At 45.1% G+C, this 27,663-nt stretch overlaps 1 protein-coding gene across 1 annotated transcript in view; it reads left to right on the top strand.

Annotated features, from left to right (window-relative positions):
* Nucleotides 1-8,296: 8,296 nt before the first annotated feature.
* SLC16A2 (solute carrier family 16 member 2) overlaps nucleotides 8,297-27,663 on the top strand; it is a 94,339-nt gene continuing 74,972 nt past the window's right edge. The window contains exon 1 of the mRNA XM_081897879.1: nucleotides 8,297-8,783. Coding sequence (XP_081754005.1) covers nucleotides 8,486-8,783 — 298 coding nt within the window. The 5' untranslated portion in view covers nucleotides 8,297-8,485. The remainder of the gene's footprint in view (nucleotides 8,784-27,663) is intronic.

Raw genomic sequence — 27,663 nt, 5'->3', positions numbered from 1 at the left:
AAGCCATACTGACTCTACCTCAGTAGGCTTGTTCTTCTATGTGCTTTATCTTTATTTTATCTTTAACAATACTTTCCAGCAGGTTTCCGGGGACAGACATTAAGATAACCAGCCTGTAATTTCCAGGATCTCTCCTAGATCCCTTTTTTTTAAAATTGGCGTTACATTGGTTACTTTCTAGTCCTCAGGTATGGAGGCTGATCTGACAGACATGGTGCATACTTTCGTTAGAAGAGTGGCAAATTCACATTTGAGTTCATTGAGAGCTTTCGGGTAGATGGCATCTGGATCCGACGGTTTGTCAGTTTTTATTTTGTCTGTTACGCCTAGAATGTCATCTCTTGTCACTGCTACCTGTCTTAGTTCTTCAGACTCAACTCCTGCAAATGTTAGTTCAGATAGATTTTTAAAGAGGATTGGACAAATTCATGAAGGGTAGAAGATTATAAATGGCTACTAACCATGATAGCTATGCTCGGCCTCCGTGGCTGGAGGCAGCAATGCTTATGAATACCAGTTGCAGGAAACTACAAGAGGGCAAAGTGCTCTTGTGCCCAGGACATGCTTGCCAGTTTCTGACGGGCATCTGGTTGACCACTGTGAGAACAGGAAGCTGGCCTAGATGGGCCACTGGACTGATCCAGCAGGCTCTTCTTATGTTCTTGTATGTTTTTAGCTTTTTGTATTTTTTTCTGTGTTGTTTTAATCTGTGTAAGCCATCTGGAGTCCTGGTCTGGGGTTAGATAGGATATAAATAAATATTACTACTATTACTATTACTGCTACTACTAGTTGCATTCCTGTTGAGATACAATAGGCACTCACTGTCGGGACTTCTTGGAAACATTTGAAGACATTTTTGTTCCTACAGTGAGGTCTAGCCCACCCATGAGAGCAGGTAAGGTGACCACTTCAGTCAAAAGGATGCAGAGGGGCAGCAGATCTGGCCTCCAAGGACAGTGTTACCTGCTGCTGCTGCACTCCCCCTCCCCCGCCGCCCTTGTTTCTGAGGTAGGTCTTCATTCACCCTTTCGTCCCTGGTGGGTGGGGAGGCCCTGTTCTGTGGTTTGCCCCAGGTGCCAACATATCTTTGACCAGCCCTGCTAACAGGCTTCCCCAGCTGGATAAATGGGTTTTTACCACAAGTGTCCATATGTTAGGTTCCTAGTTTTGCTTTGTGTGTGTTTAAACAGTTTTTAATTTTGGGGTGTGTAAATCAGATGGTAGTTAGAAGGAAATTAATAGAATGATTGTAAAAAAAACAACAACAATATACCCTCCAGCATTCCTCAGATGGAAATAGGGACATTTCTCACTCCCCCTGCAACTGACCCTCCACAACCTGCCCATTTTTTGTCCCTCCACCCAGCAGAGCATTTCCTATCAGAAAAAAGGGGGGGAGCCGCTACCACTACAGCAAAGGGACACAGCACACTTAATCCCAATTTTATTTTATTCTCTGAGAGATTTGCAAAAAGAAAAGCACACACCAATAAATAAATTTTAGAAAGGGGAAAGATTAGACACAAATGTACAAAGCATTTTAAAAACAAACAAAAAAACCACAAAACCTCGGATTCTGCTGGTCATCTCTGCCAGTCCCATATACTGTAGTCTATAACTTTCATCTGCCATTCTTCCACGGTGGGTGGAAGAGACCAGGGGAAGGAGATTGCGGAAGAGGATTGGAAGAAATTCAAAGATTATCTTAAGAAACATTATAAAATTGTTGAATGTTAAGATGATGTTGATTCTGAAATTAAGGGGTTGCTAGGTGTAATTATCACGTAATATGGAAGGAAACATTAAGAAATCTAATTAAAATTAAGGGAAGGATTTGTTGAAGATAATAAATTTGAGAATGGAGCGCAGTGTGGAAAGGTATGAGGAGGTCGGGAAAGATATTTTCACGAATATAAGGGAATGAAGTTATACATGTGATTATTGTTTGTTTTTTCGATTTTTTCTCTTTTTTCCTTTTTATATATGTATTTTTGGATTTTACTTTTTGTGTCTTTTTTGTGTGACTTCTGTGTTCTATAAAACTTGTGAAAATGCTAATAAATATTCTATAAAAAAAAACAATAAAACCACAAAACCAAGACACTTTGTGCTCCGCTCCTCCCTTTCTTCCTGCTTGGGGGGGGCTCTGCCCTCTGCCTGTGCCTCAGGGGCTGCACATCATGCAGTGCTGGGCCTAGGCACTGGCAGCCTCTCTTCCACCTTGCCCATTCTCCAGCAGCTGCTATGAGCTGCCCAAGGGAGGTCAGCATTGGTGGCCACGGAGAGGCAACAGAATGCTTTCTTGCAAGGATGGAAGACTGACGAAACCCCAACTAAAGAATCATGGCAAGAAAAATTGATGGACTATGCAGAACTGGCAAAACTGACATACAAGCTATGGGACAAGGATAACTGTGAAGATGAATGGGAACCCTTTACAAAGTATTTGAAGGCGCAACAAAGAGAACTGGACTCCTTGGCTGGTTTTGAATAAACATTCACAAACTTTTTATTGATAATATAATAATCAGCTAAATAGTTTGAGGATCTATACAAGTGTGTAACATGAAGGAAACAGCATTTTTACAGAAATTAAAGACTGGAACTGAGGGAAGTTGGGAGGTGGGGGTGGGTGGGTTCTGTGGGGAAGGGAGGGGAGGGAGAAAAAATGGGGGAAAGAAATAAGGATGATATGTTTCTGGGCAATATGTTTTGTTTTAATTTTGAATAAAAAAGCTATTTTTAAAAAAGAATGCTTTCTTGCAGCTGCAGCCGCCGCCGCCACCATCCCTCGGAACAAGCAGCGGGTCATTCTCCTCTCTGAACTCTGTAGCAGCAGCACCGACAGAGGAAATAGGGACATTCCAGCATCAAATCAGAAGCCAGGACGGCTTTTGTAATTCTGGGATTGTTCCTGGAAAATCAGGACACATAGAGGGTATGCAATAATCCATTCTCACTATATAAAGCTCCCAGATTTTTATGTAGGACTGCCTTTGAATAATGCTGAAAAGTACCATGTAGTGGCCACCAAAATATAGCTATGAGACTTTTAACCAGAGCAGGTCATTATTCACTGGCTTTCTGTTGGCTTTCAGGCCCAATTCAGTGTTGTTTGGTGTTTGATACATTAAATCCAGATGAGGAATCCTTTTCAGCCTGGGGTCCATACCTCTGAGGGAGCACATACCAGTGATGGGTGTGGCCAGAGGCAGAAGTGGCTATAGCAACAGATATGACACCTAGCCTGGGGCCATAGGTTGTATTCTAGCCATGCAAAAATCAGAGGATTCTACACATACACACAAACACTCTATAGATATCTCTCGCCATCCAGACAAGCAGGAGGCATTATCACAGTGCAGTGATGCTCAGGGGTGTGTGTATGGGGAAAGAACACAGCTTGGGGAAAGTCCTGAGGGCCAGGTAGATGTTTGTCATCCTGCCCACCAGTTCAGGGTTTGAATGGAGGGCTTTGCTCCATGTCCTGCTGATGGCAGAGGCGCCCAGGCTGTGAACCCTCTGCTATAGGAGGCATGTCCATCTTCCTGGTGGCATTTAAATGCTGGGTAAAAATGGGTATTTTTCCATTGCATTTTTTGAGGTAGATGTTTGTATTTCAGTTTGTAAACATAACCTGTGAATCCTGTGTTGGGGAAAGCGGTGGGCAAAGGGGAAAGAGTTAAGTACTTCCACTACCCCTCCACTTAAAATACCTTCCTCACCGCAATGCTTTGCATTTAATATTAGACCCCACCCCTTGCTTTTTATTACACATGCCTGTGCTTGCATGCAATGCTTTCTTCAACCCTGGGACAATGGTTCTTTGGCCAGACTGTGCAACCTTTGTATTTGCTAAATAAATGATAGGTTCATCTAGCAAACAATAGCTAAGTCCAGCCCTACAAATGTGTATAATCACAAAGCTCTGGAGGTGGAGCAATAGAAGAGCTTGCAGCTTTGGGCGTGGGGTGGGTTCCCTTTCTTGGTAGTGTTTGTGTTGTTTTAATTCCAGGCAGAGTGTTTTAGGAAAACAGAATGGATGTCAGATTTCCAAGTCAGATGAACTTAAGAGAAAGAAAGAAAGAAAGAAAGAAAGAAAGAAAGAAAGAAAGAAAGAAAGAAAGAAAGAATTCTTCTGGATCAGACAGAAGTCAAGGCCTTTCATGTCCAGCATTGTGGCCAACCAGATGGCTGTGGGGGGAACCCACAAGTCTGACTTAAGGGTAACAGATTTCCCAGCAACTGTAATTCAGAGATCTACCTGGAGGTAGCATACAGCCACCAAAATTGGTAAAGGTAAAGGTACCCCTGACCATTAGTTCAGTCGCAGACGACTCTGGGGTTGCATTGCTCATCTCTCTCTATAGGCCGAGGGAGCCAGTGTTGTCCGCAGACAGCTTCCGGGTCATGTGGCCAGCATAACTAAGCTGCTTCTGGCGAACCAGAGCAGTGCATGGAACCGCCAACCTTCTGATCAGCAAGCCCAAGGCTCTGTGGTTTAGAACACAGCGCCACCCGCATCCCTACCAACACTGGTAGTCATTGATAGACTTATCCTGCATGAATAATCCCATTTTATCTCATGATGTCTTGTGGGAGGGCATTCCATAGTTTAACTATGTGCTGCATGAAGACATCCTTCCTTTTCTTTGTACTGAATCTTCCTCCATTTCCATTCAGAGGGAGAAAAATGTCTATCCATTTCCCACATACAATGCAAAACTGGCAGGGAGAGGCAAAGAACCCAGCAGAGCCAATGATGGGTGGAGCCAACTAATTCCAGCCCACCTCCCCACCCACCTCTGTTTACTTCTAGAAGAGACAATATTAAACGGGGGATGCTGGCAGTGTCTCCCCTACCTCAACTGGACTGGTTTTAAGAAGGCAGGCAGGTGGCGAGTGACTGAGTGCAGACTCAGGTTTATTTGTAATTTATTCCATAAAATTTGTACACCGCTTGTTTTAAAAAAAGAGAGAGAAAAGCAACATCCCTTAAAGAGGCTTACAAAAAAGATAAAACAATAAAATTATCAGTAATAAAAAATAACAACAATTAAAGACTTTTGAAAAGTTAAAACAATAGTCTAAAAGCAGATTCAATCCTGCCCCTCCTGGGCAGGCTTGCCTAAGCAATGTTTTTAGCAGGTGCAGAAAAGAGCACAGTGAAGACACCTGCCTTCACTGGCAAGGAGTTCCAGGGTGTAGGTGCTGCTACACTAAAAGATTTGAGTTCTTACCAATGCAGAATGGATACTGTATTATGTGGCATCTGTAATAGTTCCAAGTCCACCGATCAAAGCAGTCAAGTGGGCATTTATGGGGTTGGCAGAGCAGCCCTTCATTTCCCTGGATGGATTCAGTCTCTACTGAATCCTCTGTGATGTCTCTCTTATTCATTTCCCTTCTAATCTATTTAAAAAAGACCAGGAGTTGTAACCTTTCCTTGGGGAGTTTGCTCCAGTCCATTGATAATTCTGGTTGCCTTTTTCTGATGTTCATCAGCTCTACCATATTCTTTTTGAGATATGTATACCAGAGCCATGTATGGTGTTTCAAGTTTGAGTGCTTTGCTGAATCAAAGAAAGGGTCGAAGAAAGGGTCATTTTAATAGTGGCATGAAGTTTAATCCTAGTTTAAATTAAGCACAGATTATTCTGACCTAAGGGTAGCTGAATCCAGCCTGTAAACTATGTGGTCTATTTCTTCTTCTTCTTCTTGATTTTTATATATTATCATATATTGTGTTTCTAACACTGTTTTGCTTGTAAGTCTCCCAGGGAATATTTATTGAAGGAAAGATATATACAGTACAGTGATACCTCAGTTTACGAACTTATGGTAATCTCTTCCGGAAGTCCGTTCTTAAACCAAAGCTGTTCTTAAACTGAGCTACAGTTTCCCTAATGAGGCCTCCCGCCACCGGTGCCCTTCCACCATTTGGATGTCATAGTGCTGGTTAGGCCTTCTTGTAAACCATAGCAGAAAGGTCAATTTTGAGTACCTCTCTCTGTGTGTGAGTGAAGAGGTCGAGAATGTTTCAGGCACACAGACACACTCACACTCAAATCTATCTCTTCTAGGTGAGGTCGGCAGTGAAATGGTTGTTGTGCTTCCATTTTATTTTACCTTTTGCTAAGCTTTCTAGGAGTGCTCTTTGCTTTTTCCTGGGGGGGGCGGGTACTACTCCCTGATCCCAAGGGGAGGGGCTGAATGGCCCCTTGGCTTCCTGGAGGGAAGTGAAAGCTGCTTCCAATGGGCTGATAGGACTTTGGGGTTTTGCAGGGGAAGCAGCAAAAAACAACAAAGGTTCACAGCAGAAATCAAGGGGAGGGGAGCTATTTTCTTCCTGGCGTGGTAAGAGGTCTTGAGGGTCTGAGTCTGGCAGACACCTGAGAGTCAAGGAGGCAGCATTCAGATCGCTCTGCCTCCTTATCCAAATGTCATCTGCTGCTGGTGGGAGAGGGGAAAAGGACTCAGGTTGCTGCCCTCACATACAGGGCAGGGAGGTCTGGAGCAGCAGCTGCTGCCCCATAGGATTTCAATCCTTATGGATCTTCTGAAGGCAGGCGTGTGTGTTGCCTGGGGGGAAATGCTGCAGCCATCTCACAAGAGCAATCAGTAACAAAATAAAAGCAGTAACAATATAACAACAATTTATTATGATGGATTAAAATGCGAGAGCTTCACATGGTCTTCTGTGGAAGTAAATGCGCGTGGGCACACTGCTTGCGAAACCCCCCCCCATCTCAAACGCATCAACCTGTTTACTGATGGGGGGAGTAGGAAGGAAAGAAGGTAGTAGGAAGGAGCCATTTTGCTGAATCTTTCTCCCCTTCCTCTTTCACTGAGCCCACCCAATAGCAGACTTTTTTTTTTTAAGAAAAGATAAAATAAGCCACCCAGCTCTTGAAAATGTCCCACCTTCTTTGAAATTCGTTTTGTTGTATGAGGAGGACCCAATATTTGCCAAGCAGATGCCTGGGCGGAGGTAGTGGGGAATCCTCGCTTGCTCCAAGCCTGCTGGCTTAATGTAGACTGGGTAAGTTTATTTGGAAGGCCCGTTGTATTCAATGGGTTTTACTCCCAGGTAAGTAAGTGCTAGTGACCAGCGGGCGGGGGGGCGCGAAGCCGAACAGCGCAATCCTCTCCATACCTGCTCAGAAGTAAGCCCTGCTGTGCTCAGTGGGGCTTACTCCCCGGTGTGTCATTGCTGAAGAGGGGCGGCGGCGTGGGGGGCGGGGAATCATGCATCCGCACAGGCAGGACAGGAATTGCTTTTCTCACCTTCACTTTTGGGGACTTACACTCTCTCCATTCCTCCAAACGTGTCTGATCACGCGCTCAAGACCAGTTTTCTACTACTACGACACTGAGTAGTGGTGGCGAAACATTTTTTTACACGCGCAAGCATTTTTCACCGTACAATAGTGACCTATATTTTAGACGCCATTTCACCCATTTAGATTAACCCACTGCTGCCATGGAGGGGGGGCGTGGATTATCCCTGATTCTCCCAATCTCGGGGTTAATCCGTCGCCTCCCGTCGTCGGCCAAGCCTCGGTGAACACACCACGCCGCAACCTTCCGGGCAGGAGGAAACGGGACACCTAGACAAGTGGGGGGGGGGCGATTCCAGAGCCCCTGAATCGCCTGCCTTCCCCCAGCCAAGACGCGGCCGCTCGAATTTTTCCTCCTAAATCCAACCATGACTTCAGAGGAGCTGCAAGTGCGCGCAGTTGTTGTTTCTCCTGGTGGGCGAGGGCTGCCATTACTCCCCCCCTCGGTTTCCTTGGGAGGAAAACAAAGGCCCCCAACACCCCCCACCCCTCGGCTGCAGGTGCTGCACTCCTATGCCCTTCGTATTCAGAGGCAAGGCCCACCAATACATTCTGGGTGATTGACAGCTGGGCTGAGCCCGGATTGCAACCGCCGGAGCGGTACCTTTGCAGAGCGGGTGGGGGGCGTCCCCATCGCTCGCATCCTCCGCGGCCTCCTTCCTTTTGCACACACAGCCTACCACCCTCCGGTAGGACGGAGACGTGAGACCCCCGAGGCAGCTTCCGGTGGAGAATCGGAGCCGTGCAAGGCGGCGGCGGCGGCAGCGGCAGCGGCAGCGGCGGGGACAGCAGTTCCGGACGCGCTGCCTCCCCGCCCGCCCGCCGTGAGCGTCTCCAAGCAGAGCCGCGCGTGTTTTGATCCAGGCGGGAGGCAGCTCGGCAAGGCGGAGGGGCGTGGCGAGGCTTGTCTGGGCTGGACGCGGAGGGGGAGGGTCCCTCTCGCTGCGGCAGCAGGAGGAGGAGGCGGCGGCGGGATGACCACGGGGGAAGCTAGAGGAGGAGACCGAGGAGGAGAGGCAGGCAGCGGAGCAGGAGGAGGCGTGAGGGACCGGCTTGCAAGCGAGCTACAGCGTTAGCAGCCAAAGCACCAGCACCAGCTCCTCCTCCTCTTGCCGATCCGAGGAGCTCGACCGGCGGGCGCGATGGCACTGCGGAGTCAGGAGCAAGCGCTGTCAGAGAAGGGGGCCCTGGAAGACGAGGGGGAGGAGGGCGAAGGAGGGGAAGCCGCGGCTGGCGGCGCTGTGGTGGCCAGAGGGGGCCCTCCGGGGGCCGCGGCGCAGGGCTTCACGCCCCCCGAAGGAGGCTTCGGCTGGGTGGTGGTCCTGGCTGCCACCTGGTGCAACGGCTCTATCTTCGGTATCCACAACTCCTTCGGGATGCTCTACGTCTTGCTGCAGGACGACGGGGCCGCCGAAGACCCCTCGCTGAAGTTTAAGACAGGTGAGCGTCGGTAAGGGGCGGCTGCAAGGGTTAGGGGAGACCACTGCGCGGCTGGAGCGAACGAACGACGCTGACACTCCGGCCTGCTGGATTTAGGGGAGCCTAGGCAGGCGGGCCAGAAGTAGATGGTAGTAAAAAGGTGTGGGGGTTTTGGAGGGGGTGGGAGGTAGGATGCTTCCTTCAAAAGTTCTGCCGGGGAGCTTGATCGGCGAGCCACCCTCTCAACACCCCTGTTTAGGGTAGCGGTGTGGAGTCCATCGCCTCAGTCATAGCTGTCAACTTTTCCCTTTTTTAAAGGGAAATTCCCTTATTCCGAATAGGATTCCTCGCAAGAAAAGGGGACAGTTGACAGCTATGGTGCCGGTTTCCTGCCACCGCTCCCCACTGCTTGAAAACTTCCCACAGTTGCAAAAGCTACTCTGAATCCCCGGAGCAATGACAACAAAAACAACAGCGAAACGTGTACAGCGCCGAGCGTGCTGCCGGCGCCTGATAGTAAATAATAGCGGCAGTGTATACATTCACCCACGAGGAGGAGATGTGCGATTTGGGTCTCTCTGAGCATCAGAGCGGCTTGGAAGTCTTAGAGCCTCGCGGTTCCTTAGCAGCAGCCTATTAAGAACAGGAACACACACACGCACACACATTTTGATCCTATTTTGAACGTTTAAAAACCTCCCTCTCCCCTCTTCTTTAGTGTGCAGGCCAATTAACCCTGTTGCATGCAAGTAGTGTATTTTTCGGAATCATAGTATTAATTCTCTAGTCCTGCTACCTAGCTGCAAATCACATTTGTATTCTCTATCTGGAGATGGTACTTTACACACCTCCTCCCCCTAGGTAAGCTTGGAAGCCAAACTATAGGGAGAAAATGTGGCGACTGTGTAATGCTAGAATGACTCTAGGAGACCTGGAAGCTCAGCCTGGCACTCACCCCATCTCAGTCTCATTGTACATCTTGTATTGAGAACATTTTAGGTACATTACGTAGACCAGCGTGTGCCAACAGGGTGGCAGGCAATAGCCTACATAGCTGCAAGGTTCCAAAACGTCATGGGAACTTAGCCATACTGGTCAGGACTGATGGGAATTGTAGTCCAACATTTCAGGGGTGAACCAGGTTGACGAAGGCTGGAATATACTGTTCCTTCCTGGAGAACCTATAATCTTTCTTGGTTGACATGTCAAATGAGAAGTGGGGTGGTGGAAGAATCTGCTGGTAACGGAAGTCCAGGTAAGATGAGGGCCTAGAGCTTGGGATAGTGGTGGAGTCAGTGAACCTGTGGCCCTCTCAGTGTTTTTGAGTATAATTCTCATCACTGCTTACTATTGGCCATGCTGTTGAGGGATAGAGTCCAGCAACATCTGGAATCCTATAGGTTTCCTACCCTGCCTTAAGAGGATCATTTTATACCAGTGATGAATTGTAGGTTCCAGTTACTGTGAATAAGGAAGTCAAGAAATTATGCACAGTGGCTTTGGATCATTGTTGTGATTTAGTTTTGTTTTGGTGGTGGCGGTGCTGTCAACAGTTTTATTGTTTAGCTCCATCAAAACAGTTCTAAACTTACAATGCTGAAGTTGTTCACCATTTAACATATCTGGTTACATTTGTGCCCTCCAGATGTTGGGGCTTGAACTTCCGTTAGCTCCAGACAGCATTTCCTGAAGAGCACCAAGTTGCCAAAGGCTACAACAGATGTATCTGAGTTTAGGAAACTTTGAAACCGTAATGTTGAAACTACCCCATAAATCCGGATGGTGAAAGACTTTGGAATGGAAGCAAACTGAGTTTGTTTAGGGTGTTCCTATACTGGCTCTTGATTCTTGGACAGGAGTTCCGATTTCTTGTAATGTTTCACTTGTAGTTTTGGTGGGTTTTGTGTGTGTAATGGAATTAGCAGCAGGGTGGTTGATAGCTCCACCGCCCCCGCCGCTTAATAGGAAAACATTTAGTTTAACACTGATGTATGTAAACAAACAACTCTTGTGAACAAGGCCGGGTCAAGCAATATTGCCGCTCCAGGAGAAACTTAATTTTGCTGCCCTAGGCCTGCACTGTGTCGTTTTGAGGCTGGGAGAATTTACCATACTTCTGGAAAGGCTTTTAAAAATGCAGGCCTTTCCCCTGTGAATGGGGAAGGGACAGGAATGACAACTTGGAAAATTTATCCTTGGGATGCATCTATTCCCTGTCCCTTATCTTAGTTGTCTCAAATTTCTCAGACATGTGAGTGTAGCCAACCATGTCCCCTCTAAAGCATTTTGAATGTGGCTCCTCCTGAATGCCAGCTCTCCATAGAAGGCTGTCTCTGCATATGAATTTTTAAATGTATACACACACAGCTCTTGCATCAAAATGGCTATTTTCAGAATTCTGTTTCTACTTGGAAGGGGAAAGTCTGCAAGGGCTGAGGGACTGTGTGGTGCCGGTTGCTCCCAGGATGAGTTCTCCCTAGTGAAATCCTGTTGGGTATCACGTGCAACTGAACCATTTCATGCAAGGTGCCTCATGCATATGTTATTAATTATGTAACTGGCAGCAATTGCTTATGCAAAAATGCAGCAGTTCCAGGGTTTTCCCATCCCTGACTGGGAATTCTCAGACATTTTTGGCTTGCTTCTTTCAGAGGTTTGGATCTTGTGAAATTCCCTCTTGCTTGATTTTCCACTAACGTACCTTGTGGTGCAGATGAGTCTCAACTTACGCTGGGGTTATGTTTGAGGGATAGCGCGTAAAGCCAACATTGTTCATAATCAAAACACATCGGGTTCAATGGCAGATGAGATTCCCAAAGTCTTTTTCTCCTGAATGTGCCCCCCTTAATTAAAAAAAAATATTTTTCCAGGCATGTAAAGCTGAATGTGCACAAGTTAAATGTGTGTAATTTTCAAGTTAACTCTGCTATTTTTGTGCAGAAGGAATTGCTACTAATTCATTTGCTGACATACACACTTAATATTAGTTACCGTACCTTATAATGGCCTTGGAAAAGAGGGAGAAAGCCAGTACGTCCAGTTTAAACAAGCTCCTTTACCTGGTCATATGGAGATGATTTCAACTCTCCACAGGTGACATAGTCTCTCCCCCCCCCCCATTACTTGAATGCATTCTGTTCAGAAACTTCCTGCTAAGTTTATGGTTATGTAGAAGGCCAGGCCCCTGCTACCCAATAGACCCCAATGAGTCTCATTGATCTTTCACTGGGTTTTGTGAACAGATACACTGGGGAATCCCAGTCCAGATGAATTTGAGTATGTTCTAGGACTCACCATTTCATCAGTGTAAATTTCATTATTTTTAGCTTTTTCTTTTTTCAAGAAAAGTGTAGTAGCAGGGTATTACCATTTACCAAGGTATACAGGAAACAAAAACAAATAATAATAATAATAACAATAAGGTTTTTAAAAAGAGTAAAGGACCCCTGGATGGTTAAGTCCAATCAAAGGTGACTATGGGGTTGTGGCACTCATCTTGCTTTTCAGGCCGAGTGAGCTGGCGTTTGTCCACAGACAGCTTTCTGGGTCATGTGGCCAGCATGACTAAGCCACTTCTGGCGCAACTGAACACTGTGACAGAAATCAGAGCGCACGGAAATACTGTTTACCTTCTTGCTGCAATTGTACCTATATATCTACTTGCGCTGGTATGCTTTTGAACTTCTAGGTTGGCAGAACCTGGGACAGAGCAATGGGAGCTCACCCCATCGTGTATATTCGAACTGCCAACCTTCTGATCAACAAGCCCAAGTGGTTCGGTGACACACCAATACAAATCAAGGCATCCATATTTCCCAAGCTGCTCTGGATGGTGAATGCTAAACATCTAAGTCCAAAGCATAGGAAATATAATCCCACCAAATGACCTAGGGGCGTTCTGGATCCTGCACCCTCCTGAAATCATGCACTTTGTGTGCAATTTTTCAGTAATAGCCAAAATCCAGAAGTTCTTACACTGCAAAGACAAATACAGGTTTTTTAAAAAAAGTTTTTCTGTTGCTGCGCTGTTGAAATCATAGCTACAGCTAACATCTATGTCAAAAGCTCTTTTTATTTTATGCATTTAAAGGAGCTGTCCACTTGTAAAAGATTGTAGGGCTGCTGGAAGTGGTAACGGTGTGGAGATATGGTTCACATTTTGATTCTGGGCTGCTTCACATGTTGAAAGGCAGCAAATGCATGTTTCTCCTGGAAGTCTTGCTCCACCCAGCCGAAACTCAAATCTTGTTTCCAGATTGTTCCATTTTTGTTTCTCTAATATGAAATGCTTTTAGGCATTGATTACTTTTTGGAGAGTGGGGCATGAGAGAACTGGTTGCAATAGGAGTATACTTGAATTTTTGCAAGAGTCGATAGTTCCTTTGGAGGATAGTTCCTCCACCCCCCCCCAAGCAACAGTCTTCTGTCTTTTGAGACATCGTTTTAGTCCAAACTTGCATTTGATTATCCACTTATGGTTGTTTATTGTATGCTGGTTGTGCTGTATTGTGACTTGATTAGCTTGGGCTGCAACCACAGATGTTGCAAGTTGCTTAATGATTCAGGGACATAGGCCCTTAGGTACAAATTTGAATATGCTGACCTGCATGTATGGAGAAGAAGTTAGAATACAAGCCAACTAATTTCCAGTCTGCAACACCCCTAATAATTTTTTCAGCTAATTTGTACCTTGAGCCAGAGCATCAGCTCCTGTTCAATTGGTTTACTCTAGTTAATTTCCCAATAGATCCTGCTCCTTATCAATTCCCTTCTCCTCAGTTATATGTATGTAAGTAAAAGTTAACAGTTCAGTTACTAAACATCATGTAAAATTCATAAATATTTAAATCAAGTTCCTGCTGTAAACATTTCAATATGTAATAGCAATAAGAAGTTCAAAGAATTACAGCTCTCTCAGGTCGGCACGCAAGGCCATTAATATGGTGATAATGCAGGGTACCAAGACTTAACCATAGCCCACCAAACCCTTCATGTCAACTCTGCCCTCTCATCATCACAGGCTAAAACAGAGGTAGGTGAAAGAGGCAGCCTTTTTCACTACCCTGACTAATATAGCCCAGCCTATAAAGTGCTTTCACAGGGTACCAATGGTGCATTTTGAGATAGTAGATGAGCTGCTCCTGGCTCCTGGGGAAACGTAGGTCTATGATCCATGTGTTTGCAAATGCATTTGACACATTTCTGCTTTACATTCTTTGATGTACAGTCCCATTGTAGTTGTACAACTAAAATGTAATGAGTAAAGTGGACCAGTGCACCAGGGTTCACCTACCCAAACTGCTTTTACTCCCCGTTCAGCAGGGTAAAGGTTATAGGGAATAACGGGAAATTCAGGTCAGACACTGTTGTTCCAAATAAACTTGAACAGAAGTTAATGAGCTTTGCCATTAACTGTCTTTTGGTTCGTTGACTTTTTTTTACAAGAAGGCTGAACTCAATGCTGAAAGATGCAACGCAGGTTCTGGCAAAAAGATGTAGTCCTGTCAGCTTGCCTCTTAATTCTCCTCAAGTGAAAATGGAATTGTTTTTGTTTCAGCCCATCAGGCACCACCAGCAGAGTAACAGTATTGTGTTGTGCTCTCCCTGACAATAAACCTTCGAAGTCAGCTGTGGTTATTCCCATTTTGCACATTGGGTATGGGAGAGACTGAGAGTAGGAACAATTAAATGCTCAAAACTGTACAGTGTATTTGTAGCAGGGCAAATGCAGGCATATTGGATCCCAGCCACTGCTGCATTTTAATAAAATGAAAATCTGAGTCCACAAACCATTGAGATACTTCTTCAGTATTCATTATCTGTGGTGCAGTATTCTTATGTGTGTGAGGCTGAATTCTAAGGATTGCTTTGGCTTGACCATGTGACTGAAAATACTGAATTTAACACAATGGGAGGCAGTGGAAGGGAGAGGGAAGGGAGATGGAGAGAAACAGGAGGAATATGTGATCATTTTAGTTATGCATACTTTGGCTTCATTGCTGCGCAGGATGGCTGTGCTGGCTGGGGCTGATGGGAGTTGTAGTCCAAAATAGCTGGAAGACACCACACTGGGGAAGGCTGCACTAAGGTTCTCAGGGCAAGACCTAAACTTTCTCCCAACAGTGGTCCTGAGTGCACCTCTGTTCAACATGGTTAACAGGCAGCAATACAAGTCATTTCTGCACTTACCTTGATCCCCAGTTCACATACTTACATACATATTATATAGCTGCCTGCCAACTGCTGCAAGTACCTGGCAGGCAGCAAAACAGAGTAGTAAATGGGAGGATCTGGGGACTGGATTATAAATCAGAAGCAAGAAAAGTTCACAAAATAGGAGGAGTAAATAGCTCTTAAGGACCCCAGGGATTGAAACTCATTTACCAATCACAGCTCTGACCTCACCCATTGGCTTAAAACACTGGCAGACGAGTTCAGTTCCCATAAAATGACCCCCCCTTGCTAGATATTCCATAGGCTCAAGGAGACGGACAGGCCTCTGTTTGAGAGCTTAGTAATGAAGTGGACAAGGTAAAGGGGAGGGGGCAGAGGCCGGCTGTCCTGTCCATGTTTATGTTGCTGGAACGTGGCAGAGCTAGGAATGCAAGTTGGACCCAGGGACTACTTGAATCAGCAGCTAGTATGCCTTCAGTGAAGAAATAGCTTCCTAGGGAGGTCATGTGGTTAGAAAGTTCCAAAATGACTACAGTTTTTTTTTGTAATTGTGTCATTGAATGAAAACATATTTCAAATGGCTTGTTTGCTTGCTTGTTAGTTTAAAGCGGACCTTTTTATTCTAACTTTTGAGGGATTTTGTACGCATTCGTTCTTTTTTTGGTTTGGGGGGGATAGAAACCTATTTTTACCTATTTGAATTTTCACTTTAGAGGTTCACTTTGATAAGAATCCTGCAATTCCTGTCTTGCAAGGCCTCTCTTGCTTAGCCAGTCTCCCACCATTCCTTCCAGCCCCAAAGCTTCATAGACTTCCGTCACTCAGGAAGGTCCTCCCCCCTCAAACCTTCTGTTCTAGTGTGGAACATAATTCACATGCCTGAGCCACCTGGGTAGATTCTTCTTCTTCTTATTTTACACATTAGTTTCAAACAAAGTTGTATTTAGTTGTGTGCATTAGTTTTCTGCTTCTGCCAGCTTGTTATTTAGCTGACCTGGTCTGAAATGGGAGTCCTGTTTGGAGGATCCTGCCTTGAGGCTAAGGACTGTTCTCCCCTTTGTCCTAAGCCTTTGTTTGAGCTGTACGTCTTTCGACCGCAGGTGGAGGCTTGCACGTTCGAATGCCTCTCTGTACAAAATAATCCTCTGCTCACCCCCCCCCCCAAGTTTTGGGGACAGGACTACACTGGTACCTCGGGTTAAGAACTTAATTTGTTCCGGAGGTCTGTTCTTAACCTGAAACTGTTCTTAACCTGACGTACCACTTTAGCTAATTGGGCCTCCCGCTGCTGCCGTGCTGCTGCTGCGCGATTTCTGTTCTCATCCTGAAGCAAAATTCTTAACTCGAAACACTGGCGTAGCGTGGGTTGTCAGCACCCGGGGCAAGGCAAGTAATTTGCGCCCCCTAAGCCGTGGATTTGCGCCCCCTAACCCTAACCCCCAGATGTTGTGCCCGGTGCGGCCGGCCCCCCCTGCACCCCCCACGCTACGCCGCTGACTCGAGGTACTATTTCTGCATTAGCAGAGTCTGTAACCTGAAATGTCTGTAACCTGAGGTACCACTGTACTCTAGATCCATACATGTAGTTTACCTTTGCAGAGTGATTTTTTAAAAAATATGACCCAGCAATCTATTGCATGGGCCTCCCCCGGCAGCCTAAAGTGGTATAGCAAAATGCATGTTGACTACCTTAGGGAAAACAAAGCCTAAATTCTGGTCTGTTCCATCCTGTGGCCACAGCATTCTGCAAACTTTTTTAAAAAATTGCTGGAAAAATTCCATTTTTGTATGCATTTTTGTATATTTTCTGAGCTGAGAACTGTGTTGCAAAATTCAGAGAAGTATAAGAAACAAAGAGATAACAGTGCTCTGTTCTATGCATGGGAAGTACAGACTGGGCCAGTTTGCTTGAGTATCCTTAACTAGTACTGGGAGGCTTGGTTCAAATCCTCACTCAGCCATGATGCTTGTTGAGCGTGTCTGTCTTTCAGGAAAGCCTGCCTTGCAGGGTTCTAGATTCGTGCTGGTCTGATGCAGTAGAAATATATGTTAAAAATTTAAAAAATTATCCAGTAGCACCTTAGTGACCGACTAAGTTTGTTCTTGGTATGTTCTTGTTCTCATACCAAGGTATCTGAAGAAGTGTGGATGCACACAAAAGCTCATATCAAGAATAAACTTAGTTGGTCTCTAAGGTGCTACTGGATAATTTTTTTAATTTTTTTTATTTATTTCTACCTTGCAGGGTGGTTCTGCTGGGTGGGAGAGAACTTTGCATGCCTCCTTAAGTGCTTTGGTTTGACATGAATGAAGCAAACCCTGTGTGGCAATATATTTCTCATTTTCCAACTGCCCATTCTTATTTGGTCAAAATAGAACCATATACCCACAAGAAGTAGGTACTAGGAGGCTTGGAGAGTCCCCACAGTTTGCAAAAGTGCAACAAAATGAAATCCCAGTCAGAATTGAGCATGCCCAGTAGCTACATAATTCTTGCTGAGGATTGGAAGGGAGTAGAAAGGGGATTGAGGGAATGGAATGGAATATCCTGGAATAAGGCATGACTGACTGAGCACTGTACTGCTGCATCTTATTGCAGCTTCCACGTCTTAATAACATATGTTCTTGAAAGCTGCTTATCTCCCCGGTCTTTACAGGAAAGACATATCCTAACATTGTATTTTTATGGGACCACCTCATTGAGATATAGAAGAGTTGAAAGGGCATATCACTGGGCATGTTAGTGCCTATACTTCCGGTAAACGTTGTATTTTACTTTGAAAATCTGCCACAGGCTAAGCATGGGTCAGAAATTTACTGCAAGTTCCTTCTCTGGCACTGACTCACTTTATGGCCTTAATCAAGACACTCTGTGTGAGCTACCCTTGAGTTTTCCTTGTTCTTTTGGTGTGTTGAGTGTTGCACCTTCAGGCTGAAGTCTGCCTATCTCAGTGGATTGAGTGGCTGGACACTTGGGCCATTCTCTCATGGTCTACGTGCGGCACAGTTTTATGGACACAGTGTATGCCTGTAAAAATAGGACTTATGCTAAAGAACATCAACAGATGCAAGGTGTGGACCCAACCCAAACAATAACAGCGCACAGGGCTTTGATTATCCGTGTTTCAGCCACCTCTTGCAATGTCACGTTCTCCAGGTTTTGATCTTATACAAGACAAGGTCCCTTTAGATCAAAATTAGGACTAGGCTATCAAAACAACACTGGCAGTTCGTTTGTTTACATATACTGAACAATATACTCCTTTTAAGTGAAGTAGTGAAGAAGACAAGCAAGTACTGCTGTGACTCCAAACACACCCTTTAGTTGGATTGCTGTCTCTTCCCATCTCTTCAGCTTAGAGAGCTGCCTTGTGTTTGAGTCAGATCACTGGTCCATCAAACCCAGTATTATCTACACTGACTGGCAGTGCCTCTCCAGAGTTTCAGACAGCCCTACCTTAAGATGCCATGTGGGATTGAGCCTCACGTAGAGCAGATGCTCCGTCACTGAACTGCAGCCCTTCCCTGCAAAACCAGCTGTGCTGTTTTGGAGTACTGTTTTTGCTCCAGAGAAGTGTTCAAAAAATAAATAAATAACTAGCAGCAAAAACTATTGGTGACATCTAGCAAATTCTGATGAGAACACACACAAAACAATCACACATTGCCAGGGAGATGTTGGCCTGAATTCTTGGGTTCTGACTCATGTTGGAACTGTAGCTCTACCTCCAAAAGTCCTTAACCTCCAAGGACTGTATGCTGCTCATGCAAGGAGGTTTTTTACTGTTTCTTCAATGCATTCCCATCAAAATGCTGACCCGTATTATTTTCCCCTTTCATAATTTTTGTGGACACACACACACACAAAACACACTGGAAATGGCAAACCTGGATTAAAGCGGATGAAACCCTGAGAAGAACAATGTTGCATGCATGCTGCAGAAACAAGCAAACAAGCAAGCAAACAAACAAACAAACAAACAAACAAACAAACAAACAAACAAGCCCTTGCATGCATGAGTGACATAGAGTCCACAACAAACTCTCCTTGTGAAGTTATCCTAAGACTCCAGGCCAGCCCATCAGTGCTAGCAAAGTCCACCCCCACCATCTGGGACTTGTAAAAGTGCCATAAGGTTATCTTCTCTTCGCTCTACCTCTCCTGTAGTTTCATGCCACTTTTTCATGTCTTGGTATCTAGATAACATTGCTCTTGGGGGGGGGAGGTGTCCAGGTGGCATTTTCTAGCTTTCTGCTAGAGCTCATCCCCCTTTTTTTCAAAAAGAGACAGCACCATGAAGATGGAGTGGGGTGCGTGCTCACCACTTGTGAAATCGGATAAACTAAAGCAACTGCTCAACATTGCCACTTGTTAATCCTGATCCTGTACGGGATTATAACTTTTTCAAGGAGCTGCAGATGTCTTATTATACTCATGCTGCCTCTATTCTCACATGCCAGGGCTGAAGTTCACAGTGGGTCTTGGAAATGATGTGCAGTTAACCTGTGCATCAGGGGCCAGAAGAAGGATTTGCAAGGAGACCTGGTGGAACAGAAAGAGGATCTTCTCAGCAGTAGCAAGTCGGAGCTGGTAATGGGAAAGTCCTTGGCTGCTGTAAAGGCTTTCCTGTCAATAAATGCACCTTAAGAGGCTGTCTTCTCTTCCTGCTCCTTGGCCAGCTTCGCCTTTCTCCCAGGTCTAAGCCAGGTCAGCAAGATGCTTTTCAGATTCTGCCTTCACTAGCTTTGTGAAAACAGGTAGCTGAATTATTCCCATTTTGCAGACCTGCACCTGGGAGGGAACACCTTATTCAAGGCCGCAGAATGAGGAAAGGTAGGGCTGAACACTTAAGTGCTCAGAGTGCTTATCCAGGGATTGTAAACTTCCCCATGTTTTTGGAGGCCAATCTGTTTTCCCAACAGTGGGCTGCAAAAGTGCTGTGCCATGCAGCAAATCTCGTGCAATTCTGATGCAGCCAGAACAAAGTTGTCATTAGGCAATTAAGCACCGTGGACTCTTTGTTAGAAGCATACTGTCTGCCTCTCATAGCAGTGTGGAAAACAACTTCCCTCTAGGATATGTTGGCAGAGATTTTTATTACAGTGTCAAGTATAGGGATGCCTCTTTGGAATCAAAGGTGCACATCCAACATTATATTAAAATTCCTATAAGCTTGGAGAAAGTATCAGGCACGGAGCAAAAGTGCACAGGATATTGGAGTTGCTAAATGTGTAGGACACTTGCCAGTGCACTTCGTTAAGTTCAACCCTGTCTTGGCTGATAGAAGATGACCTCAGAGGCCTTTTCTGGACTACATTATCCCTTTTTTAAAAGAAAGAGAGAAAGAAAGAAAGAGAAAGAAAAGAAAGCTGAATGAGAAAGCTGAATGCATGTATGGGCACCTACATTTAGATGAAAGAAATTGTACCTACAAACCTGCCTGTGCATTCCTTCTAATTTTCCTCCTGCCTAACATTAATTTGCTTGGAAAGAACCCTGGGAGAAGAGAGAACATCCCTTTGTGGAGTGGGTGCATCAGTTTTTCAAATATGTATATGCTCCCTTTTTAAAACAACATTTCCTCCCTTTCTGTGTGCAATTTATTTGCACACACAGACACTAATAATAATAAAAGAAACTTCACACACACAAAAATGGGTTGCGTGTTTCATCTACCCTCTCCTTCTTCAGTTTCCCCCAGTTACCTGAGGGAGGGAGGCAGCAGCCATATACCACTTCAGGCCATTGGCCCAGCTAGCTCACTATTGTCTACATTAGCATTCATCTGCCTTGGGTCCCCAGATGTTCTTGGACTACGACCCCCATCATCCTTTACAATTGGTCATGTTGGCTGGGGATGGTGCTCTTTGTAATCCTAGCAACAACTGGAAGACCCAAAACTGGGGAAGAATGCCTTTTGCAGGCAGCAGCTCTCCAGTTATTTCAGATGCTCTGTCACCAGGCTACAGACATCCCTGAGCACAGTATTCAGAGCACCAAGGCAGCAGCAACCTTCGCCACCAGACAATTGCGCTATAGAAGAGGCCCAGACTTCAGCTAGGCACCCTTCTCAGTAGAGTCCTTAACCTTGAATGACTTGTAAGCGTACCACTAGCCTGAAAGCTGCTGGTGGCAGATGGAGAATGGAAATTCTTGTAGAAACAGAGATATTATGAGACATTCTGCTGGGAGGGAATGGCTTTCCAGAGGCAGGCCGAAACCCAGCCCGGGGACTTTTCTGTGTGAGGTCCTGCTGGCTTAGAGAGGAAACCCTAATGACACAGTGTGCTTGGGACAGCAGCCATTTTGAAGCCCAGCTGAGTAAAGCCGGCTGTATCCCGCCACAGATTGACCACAGTTCCTCCTTCGGATGGCTTGCTGCGAAGTGCTGTGGAAATGGGTGTGCCCTAAGCTCCCCTTCATCAACTTGGTACCTCCCGGATGCTGTTGGAGTACAACTTGCATTAGCTGCTAGTCTTTTCAGGTGGGTAAAGACTGTTCCAAGCAAATGGGAGATAACTTACTAATATCTTAAATTACTTGTACTGCATTCATGCACCACCACTTCGGCCTGAATCATAATTTTCCTCTAACCCAGCCTTTTTGTCAACCCATTGGAAGCATTGCACTCATTTTTCTCTGGGAGGGTGGTGGAACAAGGTATGGCAATTGGTAGCAGTGTTATGCAGAGCATAACACGTGGCTATGGGTATGTCAACACTTCCACTTGTCCTGCCACTCCCACCCCGCACCCCGGATAAAGCACTGCTTGCCACTGAATCAGAAAAAAAACCAGTCCTCAGAAACTGATTGATGTTTGTTCTGACTGAGCAGTAAACGGGTTTTTCATGGAAACTGGCAGGACAAGTGGAAAACCTCTTGGACCTATGCTTTCTAGGCACGGGGCAAGCAGATGTGCGGATGAGCCCTTTAGGGGAATCAAATCTTAAGTCATTTGTTTCATTTACTTGGTTTCCGCTTACTGAATTTGTCATGTGTCAGCCCCTCTCCTGTCCTGATTCTCGCCGTCCCCAGTGGTCTGGTGTTATTCCCCAAAGACATCTGGCCCTCGGCTTGAGTTTGCCATTTATTTGACATCCAAGTCATTACCTGATCACTGGAGGGATATTATTTCTTTTGCTGTATAATTTTTTATTAGCATTTTCAAACATTTTCACAATAATCTTAATATCAAATAATTGCATTGTTTCATAGCTGACTTCCCACCCCATCTCCACAGTGCTTTTACTCAAATCTTTTTGACTGCATTATATCTTTATTTATTACAAGTTTCTCTGTTACAGTTATTTTATCATTTTTATTCCACTGCCTTTATCTCGAATCCTGCCCGCGATTTCATTTGACTATACCATTTTTTTAATAGTCCGTGAAAAGCCTCCAGTCTTCTATCAGCGATATTGTTTTTTACCTTGCCACTGTGTGGTACCTTTTGCTCCTTTCCCTCCCCTGATTCTCTTTCTTTTGCCAAAATGTACCAGGGTTGGGTTTGTTGATGATTTGTGGTTTATGTCCTGTGTTGCGTTAAAAATTCTCAATAAAAACTAAATTACCGACAACAACAATTGGAGATATCACGGTTTGAACCTGGGGTGTCTTGTTTCTGCTGGATCACTATGTTGCCATTCCTTCTGAAGCAGGTCTAGAAGGGCTTGATTTGTATGTGAAGGGGGGGGGAGTGCAGAAATAGGGTTCAGGGTACTTCTACCTCTTCAGTGCTGGGCTGCTAGAAACAAAAATAAAATGAAACAAAAATAAAAACTAATCCTATAAATTGCAAGCTTTCTAGTGATGCAAACATACTTGAGGACTCATTTTATGCACACTTAAGAACTGTGACCCTGGGAAGACCTGAAAGTTATGTAATCAAGGCAGCAGGGTGGGTGGGTGAAATTTGAGAAAAGCAATGCAGGAGTTGGGAGTGCTGTGCCAACTCTTCCTTTCTTTGTTCCTCTAGCTGTCTCCATTAATGTGCATTTGCCATAAATCACCCAGAGGGTGTGTTCATTGCCCGGAGAATCTTCTGCTTAAGACAGGCTTTCTAACCACGTTCTGAACTTTAAATGCCAAGGGGTGTTTGAATTCTTCAAACACCATCTACTTGGCGGCGTTTCCTGCCTTTGCTCTCCTCACCCCCCCCACTTCCCAAACCCACCCAGCCCTGCCTTCCTTTGAAACTGAAAAGAAAATAAGAGAAGTGAGAGAGAAAATGAGAGAAAATCGTATTGTAGCTCTGGGCGAAAAAGGAAGGGAGCAAACGGGGATAAACGAGCAGTTAGCAGCTATTAAACAGCTGTGTTAAAGTGGCATGGAAAAAGAGCATTTTCCATTGCAGGCTGGTCCACTAGGATGAATGGCTGTAGGAAGAGTGAATGGTCAAGGAAAAGCTGTAGCTCAGTAGGTAGAGCATCTGCCTTGCGTGTAGAAGACCCCAGGTTCAATTCCCAGTGCCATCTCCACGTAGGGCAGGGAGCAGCTCCCTGTCTAAAATGCTGGAGAGCTGCTGCCAGTCAGTGTAGACAGTACTGAGATAGATGAACCAATGGTCTGACTCAGCAGGAGGCAACTTCTTATGTTTCTAACGGGGCACAGCTCAGCCAGTCTCGGTCTGCCCCATAGCAAGCCTCCACCTGTCCTGTCTTCTTTCTTATATCCTGTCCAGGAGGTGGCATAGGCTGCCACCTTCCTCTTTAGCTTCAACATTTCCCTCAGCAAGGAGGAAGAAGATGGGAATAAAACAAGAACCTATTGGATCTGGCTTTGACTGCTCCTGGACTCCTGTCCCGCTAGTTCTAATGGGCACCAGACACCACTGGTTAGTAACCTCCCAGCTAATACCCCTTTCTGCAAGGCTAGACAGGTGGTCATTAGGGTCAGATCACATACTGATCCACATTCCTTGTCTTGGACGAGAGCTGCAGCTCTGATCCACATGGAATAGGGTCCCAGATTCAATCCTGTCTGGCATCTCCAGGTAGGACTGGGCAAGGTCCCCTTCCCCGGTCAATCTGCTGCCAATCAGAGTGGGCAGTTCTGAGCTAGATGGAGCAATGGGCTGACACAAGATTAGGCCTGTCATCGTGGTGTTGAGTTCTAGCTTAGCTGCAAATCCATTTATTCTCCGAGCCTTCAAATCCTGCCCACTTAAAAATCAATGTGGGATTGGGCACAGGTTTCTTTGATTGTAGGATTACACACCTAAGCTGCAAAAACTATGCCTGGGTGCAAGCATTGATGGGGAACTTAAGAAGCAGTGAGATCTTCTCAGAGCCAGAGACCTGCTTCTTGACCTCCCAAGTAACCCAGTTCTTTTCTCCATAGGAGTGACTGGCATCCATTGCCCTATATGGGAGACAAGGAGGTACTGAAGCAGGACGGTCCAAATTTTCATACCAAGTGGGCTGCAAGAGTATTTCAATATGGAACCCATGGGCCACACACTGCTTTGTTGCGTGGGGATGGAGGTAGGGAAGGGGAAGTGGGCCCAAAATTTGACACCTCTCCCACAGCCCTTGTACTGTGAGGCACTGGCAGGGCCGGGCCCTTAAAGCCTTCCTACCTCCTTCCTAAAGCTGGGGTAGTGCTAACTAGACTTTGGGAAGGATGTGGGAGGACTCTAGCATCCTGTCAGAGCCTTAGGTCCTCTTCCCAAAGCCCAGAGCCTCATTTACCCTCAGCTTTCAGAAGGCGGCACGAGGGCTGTGGTGGTGGGGGCATCAAATGTTGCCAAGGTCCTCCAAAGAAGGCCTTGAGGGCCACATGTGGCCCTCGGGTCACGTGTTGGACCGCCCTGTGCTGAAGATTGGAGACCAAACCTACTTCTTGCCCTAATTGTTCATGGACGTTAAGAAAATAACCTTAGATTTGGATAGCCACTTCCTGGGTTCTGTTGCTTGGTCACGCTACAGTAGCAGACTGTAAACAGCTTTAATAAAGTGAATCTTTATATTCATTAAAGATAAGTACAAGAGCCACTTTAAAACTCAACTTTAAAAGCAGTTTAAACTCCTTCAGAATTGTTCTTACTTTCTGTGTTTATACAGCAAAACTCCCTAGTGAGCAAAAGCCTGGCAAAGGATTATCTCGATCTGCCTTATTAGTTTTGGCATGAGTTTTTTTTAAAAGGGGGGGTTGTCCAGTACTTTAAAGTTCTTATAAAATGTTTTAACCATTTCCCTCAAATACTGAAAATTGCAAAGAAAATATCTATATATTAGGGGTGGTCTAAAGGAAGATCAGGATATATAAGTAGGTTTCTGGGTCATTTTTGGTGGATTGGCAAAGATTTCCATCCCTCAATTGTTAAGCAAGAGCTTAAAAAAGCAAAAAAAGGTGTGTTTCTGAAGTTAATGGACCTTGAGGAGAAACAGAAGTGTTGCAAGATTCAGGACACAGAAAAGAAAGTCCTTCATGCAGTGAATAGTTAAACTATGTGATGGCCACCAACTTGGATGGCTTTATAAAAAGATTAGATAAATATATGAAAGACAGGGCTATCCATAGCTGTTAGCCACAGTGACTGTGCTCTGCCTCCACAGTTGCAGGCAGCAATGCCTCTGAAGACCAGTTGTTGGAAACTACTGGAGAGACGAGTTCTCTTGTGGTCAAATCTTGCTTGTGGGCTTTCCATTGGGGCATTTGGTTGGCCACTGTGAGAACAGGATGCTGGACTAGATGGGCCGTTGGTGTGATCCAGCAGGCTCCTTTATGTTCTTTTGTACAAAGGGATTGTTAGTTCAGTTCCAGTGTTGAGAACAGAGTCCTGGGTCCCACCACAAAGCTACTATTTCACATCAGCCTGCCTTTCTGAGCCACCGTTTTGCAGCTGGCTCTGGACCAAGGTAGATCCCCCAAATCTGAAGTCTGTTCACCTCCACTATACCTCTTCCATAGGCTTTGTGTGCCATGTTTTAAGCATGCATTTCCATGTCACTTTCCAAACTGCAAAGAGCCAATTTTAGCTTAGTTTTCTTAGTGGATTTGTTGCACTGTAGATCTGAAGTTCTGAGATGTGCTTGAATCTCTACTGCAAAATACTGAAAGTTGGGAGGCCCCCAGAGTCTAAAGGCTGACCTCATAGCTATACCACCAGCCATTTTTTAAATAGTTCTTTTGAGTTTTTGCTTCCCCTCTCCCTCCTTTGCATAACTTGTCTGCTGAAGGATGCTAAAGCATTCCCCAGGTTTGTGGATTTTGGAGTTATTTTTTATTTACCTGGCTGCCATTGCTTTTTATGTGCCTTGAAATATAATACTTAAATAGCAAGAAAACCTGTTGGTAGAAAGCTTCAGTATTACTGAGGCATGTTCTCAGCAGGATTTAAAGACTAATGCAGGGCAGTGAGGGCACGTGGATTTGTATTAAGTACAGTGGGGGGACATGTTTGTTTGTGTGTGTGTAAGATTTGTAGGTGCTTGTATGAGAATGTTAATGTTTTATATGAATTTTTAATAACGTAATGTATCCATGTTTTTAAATGAAAGTTGGAGAACTTTGTAATAAGCAACAAAAAACCACAAAACTTTAAGAACAGCACAGTGCAGCACACAAGGAACAGCATGGTCCCAAATGGAGGCCACAACTTTGGGATTGTTATGATTATTTACTGAATTTACATACCGCCCGATACCCCGAGGCCTCTGGGCGGTTCACAGAATTTATAGAGTATGCAAAGGTTATCAGGTGCAGAGAGAGAGAGAGGGAGAGAGAGAGAGAGAAGGGTAGATAAGAGAGATCATGGGTATAGAGATGCTTGAAGGTGTTGCAAAGTGATGAAGACTTTAGCTTTGAATCAAGATGCTCCTTGTTTGAATCTTTCATTTGCCTTTCAGTCTTAGGCAAATGACTCTCACCACCTCTATAGTGTTGTTGTTATTATAAGGAAGGAGGTAATATATGTGAAGTACTTAGAAAGTTTGAAACAGAAATACAAATTTTTCATTGTTACTATCAATGTTTACATGGAATAAAAGTGAAATTGCTTAGAAGTTGGGAATGTTTGTATGAAGTCATTCTCTTCTATCACCTCCCAACCATGCAATTTCCCCCCCCCCCTCTTTATGTTGTAAATTGTTCCTTATCAATTGGCTCTTATTACACAAGCAATTAGCTTAATAGCACTCTCAGAATTCTCATTTGAGACCTGCAGCTCCTTGAACATCTTAATTTAATCAGCAAGCAGCCAAGCCTTGTTAAGATGACACATGGCCAGGAATTGTAGCAAAAGGACAAGAACGGGCTATCTGACAGAACAGGCCTTGTGGTCCTGAATAAATAATTAGAAAATAATGATCCCTGAACATGGAGAGGCCCTGGACGAAGAGGGCTACTGGTCTGGACTTAAGGGAGGAAACCCTGCCCTAGGCTGTGCCTCATAGAGGCATAAATAAAGTAAGGCCCATTAGTTGTGTAAGAACATAAAAACAATCCTGATGGGCCAGGCCCATCTAGTTCAGCTTCGTGTTCTCACAATGGCCAATAACTAGGGGGAAGTGTGCCTTAGCTATCAGAAGTTCGAGAGCAGCTAGTTCTCTTCACGGGCTCAGAGCTGACATGATGAGGGAGCAAATAGGTCTGTGCTCTCTGGATCCACCCCATCCCGCCTCACAAGAGGTGGGCAGGTCCAAAGTGGGGCTCTTGCTTTGTGCAGAAAAGCTTCTCATGTGATGAATACAGTGGTACCTTGGGTTAAGAACTTAATTCGTTCTG

Source organism: Podarcis melisellensis (genome assembly GCF_964234715.1).
Source record: "Podarcis melisellensis genome assembly, chromosome: Z".
Classification (NCBI taxonomy): Eukaryota; Metazoa; Chordata; class Lepidosauria; order Squamata; family Lacertidae; genus Podarcis; species Podarcis melisellensis.
Note: the sequence above shows the minus strand (reverse complement) of the source record. Positions and strands in the feature narration are given on the sequence as shown.